Raw genomic sequence first — 8400 nt, 5'->3', positions numbered from 1 at the left:
AAGTCCAAGTACTCATGCGAATGGTCTAGAACTTGCCCCAAAATTGTTTCTAGGCGAAATTCTAAGTTTTGCTTGGCTTGAGAAGTGATTGTAGCCTTTCCTTGGCCCGTTTTGAAATTTTCCATGACCTACCAATGTTGTTATCCCTAATAAACCCTTTTGACCCTAAAACCTTTCTCATTTGATAACCATGTTACAAGCCTTTACCCATTTTGTAGTAATCCTCTCTTGGCACCCGAGCTTTACTTAACACTCTTGAGAAACAATTGGCTAAAACACAAGTTTGGGGGAGAGACGAGAAATTTGAAAGTGGTATCAAGGTACAAAAATAGAAAAGAAATGAAGAAAAGAAAAGGCAAAGAAAAAGAAAGAAAGAACAAAAAGAAAGTGAATAAGTTGAACAGTTGAAGGGATTCAAAGAAAAGCAAAAATGCAAAGCATGGAGAAAACAAAGAAGGAGAAAATGAATATCATGACCAAGAAAGGGTGATGTTAAGTCTCTCTAGTTCCCCTAAGGAAAAAGTAAATGACTCAAAGAGTGGGCAAAGCATGAGCCAAAAAGATAAAATGGAGTGCTTAAGGAAAGATGAACCCGTTCTATTCCAACATTTCCTACCTTAGTCCAAAAGCCTTCATTACATTCCGAAAAAGCTCTACGTGATTTCAAGCCTAGTGAACTTACATTAGTGGTGATTTACATGAGGGGCAAGCATATGGTACTTAGAGTCATACTTGTGACATTCGTTTGAGAGAGATGAGCGAACTTTTCACAAATCCTTGAAGTGAGTGCAATATTCTTAAGTGATATATGCTAACAGAGTAGAGGAGGAGAAATTTGGGATCCACAATAACCTACATGAAAGAGCGGACTTCATTGATGAGTAAAGTCAACTCTTCATGCTCTAGTGTCACATTAGAACTATTTGTGCTTAAAACTTCAAATCATTGCCTTGTTGATAATTCATAAGTGTTGTGGGTAATTTTTGGTCCCAATTGATGTGTCTTTGATTCACCTTAGATTAGCTAGAATAGCTCTTATCTTGTGGAGGTGGGAATTACCTTATTTTCTTGAGGACAAGCAAAAGCTTAAGTTTGGGGGAGTAGATAAGTGGGAATTTTGACTACTTATCAGAGCCTTTTAGCTTTCGTTTTTAGTCCAAAAGTATCTAATTGTATTTCCGAAAACTGATGAAATATGCTTACCTACAAGAGTATTGGAAAATGAGCCACTACGATGAAATCCAACTCAAGGAGGAGTGATCTGAACAAGGACAAAAATTAGGCATAGAAGCTCAAGTGCGGACTGCAGATTTCTATCTGTGGCCACAGAATGTGAAGGAAAATCAACAGAGCCCAAGTGCAAAGTACGGACCGCACAATTATTGTGCGGCCGCAGAAGCTACGTAAGATCCAAAGTTTAGAGAGTTTCATTTCAGGCTCAAGAATATTGTGTACCGCACAATAATTGTGCGCCCGCAGAAACAGCTATGCGACCGCACTCAGGAAATATGCGGTCCGCAGAAAAGCCCAGTGCGGCTGCACCCAGAATTGTGCAGACCGCAGAACATGAGAGACGCGGCCGCAATCCAGAATTGTGCGGCCGCAGAGTCAACTCCTGTCAAGATCTGAAAAGACGTGTGGACTGCACATATAATTGTGCGGCCGCAAAACCTCCGAAAGGGCAATTTTGTCTGAAAATTCCAGCTTTGTATAAATATACTACTTTCACAAAATTAGGTCGAAGTTTTGAATATTGAATGTCCTGTAGCCTTTTTTATTTACCCCTTTAAGCAACTTTAGCTTACTTTGGTGATTTAACATTGGATTTTTATCTTTTAATCTTGCAATATGAGTTTTATCATCTTTTCTTCTCTATTGTCCTCTATACCCATTATGAGTAGCTAGATTTTTATCTAGGGCTATGACCCAACCCTAGTATGTGAACCTAATGGGTGTTTGATTTATGACTTGTTTATGGTTGAATGTTTATTATTTAGCCTTGTTCTTGCATTTAGTTGTAGAATTAATGGTTGCAAATATTAGGTTATGCCTACTTTAATTGGTCTCTACTTGAGAAAGAGTAATTTAGTCTAGGAAAACTTGGCTAACTAGAATTTGGGATAAAATCAAGAGATTGATAGTCCAAATTAAAGGGTTGAACCTAGAGATAGTAAAACCCGACTTGAGCATTTTATCAACTATTTTATTCAATACCCATTTGGACTTGAGAAAGCCAAATTGGGCAAAATCACTCTCTTACCGAGAGGTATTGAGTGGGTATTTGAGTGTTGATTGCTATAATACACCCCGACCAACAAAACAAGCTTTAAAGTTTAGAACCCGTTAGGCAAACACCTAGGTGAAGGTCATACCCCTAGGACTTTTTATATATTTGAAAACCATCTAAAAACAATATTCTCTAGTTTTATATCTTTAGAATTGTAATCCTTAACGTAATTTTAGAAATAAAAACAAAACAATATTTGTGGAGGTGCAACCAAGATACATCACGTGCTTTATCCAAATATATACCACTAATCCCATCTAAGCTCCCTGTGGATTCGATCCCGACTCCTTGTTGTGTATTATTATTATTGCAATCGACCGTTTCACAACCCCGAATAGAGGTGTGACTTGGACGAGATCAATTTTTGGCGTCGTTGCCGGGGATCGAACCCGAGTCACTCGCGTGACAGGCGGGAATACTCACCACTAAAATAAGCTTTAAAATTTACAACCTGTTATGCAAACACCTAGGTGAAGGTCATACCCCTAGGACTTTTTATATATTTGAAAACCATCCAAAAATAATATTCTCTAGTTTTATATCTTTAGAATTGTAATCTGTAACGTAATTTTAGAAGTAAAAACAAAACCATATTTGTGGAAGTGCAACCAAGATACTTCACGTGCTTTATCCAAATATATACCACTAATCCCATCTAAGCTCCCTATGGATTCAATCCCGACTCCTTGTTGGGTATTATTATTGCAATCGACTATTTCACAACCCCGAATAGAGGTGTGACTTGGACGAGATCACTTCCTGCAACTTGTCATCCATGGGAGCCACACCCACCTTCTTCCAGATATCTTCATTCAAATCTTATCCATCTTAGTATACCCGCACATCCACCTCAACATCCTCACAGCTACTTTCATCTTCTGGATATGTGAGTTCTTAACTGATCAACACTCAGCCCCATACAATATGGCCGGTCTAACCACCACTCAATAAAATTTACCTTTGAGAAACGGTGGAACTTTCTTGTCGCACAAGACTCTAGACGCTAACATTCACTTCATCCACCCCACCCCTATACTGTGTGTGACATCCTTGTCGATCTCTCTATCCCCCTGAATAACCGACCCAAGGTACTTGAAACTATCCCTTTTGGGGATGACCTGTGATTCAAGCCTCACGTCCAATCCCGCTTCCATCGGCTCAAGCTGAACTTGCACTCCAGGTACTCCGTCTTAGTCCCGCTCAACTTGAAACCCTTAGACTTAGGGGCCTGTCTCCAAACTTCCAACCTCTCGTTGATGCCGCCTTACATCTCATCAATCAGCACTATGTCATTAGCAAATAACATACACCATGGTACCTCCCCTTGAATATGGTGCGCCAGTGCATCCATCACCAGGGCAAATAGGAATGGGCTGAGCACAGACCCTTGGTGTAACCCCATAACAACCGTAAAATGCTCCAAGTCGCTCCCACTGTCCTAACTCGAGTCTTAGCTCCATCATACATATCCTTAATCACTGTAATGTAAGCAACCCGCACACCTTTTTCCTCCAAGCATCTCTACAGGACCTCTCTAGGAACCTTGTCATACGCTTTCTCCAGATCAATAAACACCATGTGCAAATCCTTCTTCCTATCCCTGTATTGTTCCACCAACCTCCTAATAAGGTGGATAGCTTCCGTGGTAGAACGCCCAGCATGAACCCGAACTGGTTGTCTGAAATAGACACCGTCCTCCCCACCCTCACTTCTACCACCCTCTACCAAACTTTCATGGTATGACTCAGTAATTTGATACCCCTATAGTTGTTATAACTATGGATATCACCTTTGTTATTGTACAACGGAACCAACGTACTCCACCTCCACTCCTCCGACATCCTCTTCATCTTGAAAATTACATTAAACAGCCCAGTCAGCCACTCCAGACCTGCTCTACCCATACACCTCCAAATTTCTACCGAAATTTTGTTTGGCTCAGTAGCTCTCCCCCTACTCATCTTACGCATAGCCTCCATGACCTCCCCAACTTTGATGTGCCTATAATACCTAAAGTCTCGCTGACTCTTGGAATGCCCCAGTTTACCTAGCACAATATCCCAATCCCCATCCTTATTCAGAAGTTTGTGAAAGTAGGTCTTCCATCTCCGCTTAATCTGGTCCTCCCCCATCAAAACTCTTCCGTTCTCGTCTTTGATGCACCTCACTTGATCTAGATCCCGAGTCTTCCTCTCTCTCGCCTTGGCCAGTCATAATAACTTCTTCTCCTTGCCTTTGGTCCCCAAATCCTCATACATATGAGCAAAAGACGCATTCTTAGCCTCTATGACCGCCAGGTTCACCTCCTTCCTAGCTACCTTATACCTCTCACTATTCGCTCTCCCCTCCTCCTCGTCAGTGCTCCATACTAACTTCAGGTATGCCGCCTTCTTCGCTTTCACTTTACCCTGGTCTACTTCATTCCACCACCAGTCGCCTTTGTGACCACTAGCATAGCCCGATGAAGTCCCTAAACCCTCCCTTGCTGCCTTCTTTATACAATCCGTTGTCGTTGACCACATAATGCTCACGTATCCATAACTCCTCCAGGCTCCCATAGCCGATAACCTCCCCTCCAACTCTTGAGCTTTATCCATAGACAAGACACCCCACCTGATACTTGGACGCCCTCGTATATACCTCTTCTTCCTACTTATCATAATACCGACGTCCATCACCAAGAGCCTATGTTGCATCGCGAGCGTCTCGCCCGGATAACCTTGCAATCCTTGCACAACCATCTGTCACATCTCCTAAGGAGGAGGTAGTCAATCTAGGTCTTCGCTACCGTGTTTTGGAAAGTAACCAAATTCTCCCCCCTCTTCGGAAAACTTGAGTTCGCAATCACTAGCTCAAATGCCTTAGTAAAATCCAACAGCGAGGTGCCTCATCCATTCCGATCCCCAAAATCGAAGCTGCCATGCACCTCACTATAGCCACCTGCAGATGACCCAATGTGCCTATTGAAATCCCCTTCTATAAATAACCTCTCGGCAGGCAGAATATTACGCACAATCTTATCCAACCCCTCTCAGAAGCGCCTTTTAACCTCCTCGTCCAAGCATGCTTGCGGCGTGTAAGTGCTAACGACATTTAGGGTACACTCACCAACCACTAACTTAATACTCATTAATCTATCATTCATCCACCTAACCTCTACCAGTGACTCTCTAAGATCCCTATCTACCAAAATACCCACTCCATTCTTACCCTTCAGGAATCCAAAATACCACAACTTATACCCATCTACATCCCTCGCCCTCGATCCTACCCACCTAGTCTCTTGGACACACGCTATATTTACCTTTCTCTTCTGGAGGATCCTTGCCAACTCTATAGACTTACCCGTCAATGTTCCTATATTCCAAGACCCAATTCTCAACCTATAGGCTTCCTTTCCTCCCGTCCCACCAGCTGTTCCCCGACCCACCCCCTGCCCCTCCCGAGGACTTGACCTTACTCTAACATCCCAAACTACAACCACTATACCTACAATAACCTAAGGAAGAATCACTGGCACACAATAAGCAATGAACCAAACTAGAAGAAAACAAGCTGAAACTACAGGCACGCTATTCGTATGATTAAACTAAATGCGAACTAAAATGACTACAGTTTAGCTAACATCAAAAATGACTAATTACAATTACAGATAGGAATAACACAGATAGGAAAACACGTACAAGTACAATTGGACCCCCACGAAATGAAAATAAGTTAACTAAGCAATCCAAAGTAGACAAATAATTACTAACAAGGGAGAGAGATAAGAAAAAGTGGATGGATGCCCGAAGATACCAACTCTAGAGGAGAAGAACCTGGATATAGTCGGGGAGTCAAGGCGTTGCTGAAGAACCAGACGATGTCGGTTACCGTCAAATTAATAAAAACGTGATGCATGTCGGTTTTGTGTACCTTTATCACTTAATCTTAGCTAGAAAATTATTTTTATCCCCCAATTTCATCTCAAAAATTAAACTCCTCCTCCAACATAAAAAAATAGACATTCTTATCCTCCAAACTAATTGTATTTTTAAAATACCTATTTTACCCTCAATCTTATCAGCCTTGATCTATACTTTTTTATTTTCTATATTTTAAAAAGTGAAAAACAATAATCAATCATGCATAACTTTTTGAAATTGAATAATAAAATAAATGGACGCAATTAAAATATTAGAATAAAAGATCTTATTAATATCAATTAAATAAAAGTTAGTGTAGTAATATAAAAATAATAATTAATAATGGAGGGAGATTTCATAACAAATTCCTAAAGAATTACCATTTATACCTTAGATGTTCTTTAAATTACTATTTAGAAAATATTTCATTAATTAAGAATTAAAATTCAAAGATATACATATATACATACATAATAAAGAATAAAAAAGAGAAAGTAAAACTTAAATATATACTTAATATTAAAGTAACAATAAAAAAGAGTAACGACAACAATTTTGTTACAAATTCATAAAAGTACTATTCTAATTAAACTTTATTGAGATTTAATTATAAAATTTACGCTATGCTAGCACATGAACGCTCCCGAAGAAGCAATCAGATGAATCAAATCCACAAGAAGCATAGACTCCGAGTCTTCCCAACACCTGCACATGAATCGATAAGGTAAAATATAGCACATATTGATCAAGTTCTTTTCTCGAATTACCTCTGATGTTTTCTTTTCTTATTCATAAATGATCCACCAATGCACCGATAACCAGAAACTGCACAAGCAGACAATCACGCAATCCAATCGTAGACGGCGGGGCTCTCCAACTTAGCATTAAGCTACAATTACATAAACCTAGAACCCACAAAGATTCCTCCTTCTCAATTACCATGATCTCGCACCTTTATCCCGCCAAATTTCTCGAAATCTTTTGCTAAACGTTTCATGAACATTCTGAATCATCAGCCACAATTACATATTCGACCTCTTACCAGGTAGCAAGTAGAATTCTTAGTAGAATCTTCATCAACATAACGCAATTGCTAACCTACTCATAGGAGATGACCCACCTGTGGAATTCCATACTGACATCTTCCAACGACGCTGCACTGGGTACCACTACTACGAAATCAGCAAACCATCCTGAGCCCATGCTTGTCTACCAGCTGTACAAGTCTGTTCATTCCCCATTGATATCAACTGAAAGTCCGACAATACATTCCAAACTCGAAGTCACGTCGTATCCCATAACGATAATCAAGCTCTTACACCCCTAAACACTCCAAGCCAACTTCTTTCCGTCATATTCAACCTTCCTTAGCACTGTAGCCACCATTGCAAATAAAATTCGTAGACCTAGTCACCGTCCACCATGATCCCCAAATTGCTCTAAACCTTTCTCAAGGCATGTGGCTATCCTACCACAAAATTTGTATGTTGTTATGCCACTCCTACTTTGGTTAAACCATCTCCTTTAAGAAACTCCTCGACCTCTGCTTTTCATACTTGACTTGCTATCAATTCAACCACACGAGACACCTCCCACCATGTCCTTCCTCATCCTTCGCTGCCCAAATGCTGCCTCAAATCAAAACCCATCTTTATGGCACCTAAATTAATAAATTTCTACCAACTCTAAGCCTCCTCGAAGACCATCTTTCTCGAGCCATCAGTGTTAACACCCACTTTATTCTGAAACCGCTACACACCGCCATCTCTAACAACCGCTTCTAAGGCACCATTTGACAACACTCTTCCCCAAGGCAAATCAAAGAAGACCATAACACCGACAAACCTTAATGCATTCAAACAACGACGACGACATGACATTACAAATAAGAATTCCACCATGCTCGAAAATATCAAGTCTCGTTACTCCATCAATAAAATTATGAACATCCATAGTCCGATTGCCTTTCCTCCACTGGAATTAAATGCTGAACCTCTAAACCATGCACTGAGAAATCATCCTTTCGAGTCATTCACTGCCTCGACACATAAACAAGCACCCTACAATTACACCAACACTGTGCGATAACAATGCATGAACATCATAATAATATGTGCATAGCCTCGAAACCATAGGAAACACATATACTGGGTTGAAACAACAGAACACTCTTCCGCAAGGCGACGATAATAGCTTGCCCGAATACGT

At 40.4% G+C, this 8400-nt stretch overlaps 1 protein-coding gene across 1 annotated transcript; it reads right to left on the bottom strand.

Annotated features, from left to right (window-relative positions):
* Window positions 1-4497: 4497 nt before the first annotated feature.
* On the bottom strand, window positions 4498-5028 carry LOC142168304 (uncharacterized). The gene has a single exon (XM_075228969.1). It carries the CDS (start codon window positions 5026-5028, stop codon window positions 4498-4500), a length of 531 nt encoding a protein of 176 aa, XP_075085070.1.
* Between the last annotated feature and the right edge of the window lie 3372 nt (window positions 5029-8400).

This window comes from Nicotiana tabacum, chromosome 13, assembly GCF_000715075.1.
Source record: "Nicotiana tabacum cultivar K326 chromosome 13, ASM71507v2, whole genome shotgun sequence".
NCBI classification, from domain to species: Eukaryota; Viridiplantae; Streptophyta; class Magnoliopsida; order Solanales; family Solanaceae; genus Nicotiana; species Nicotiana tabacum.
Note: the sequence above shows the minus strand (reverse complement) of the source record. Positions and strands in the feature narration are given on the sequence as shown.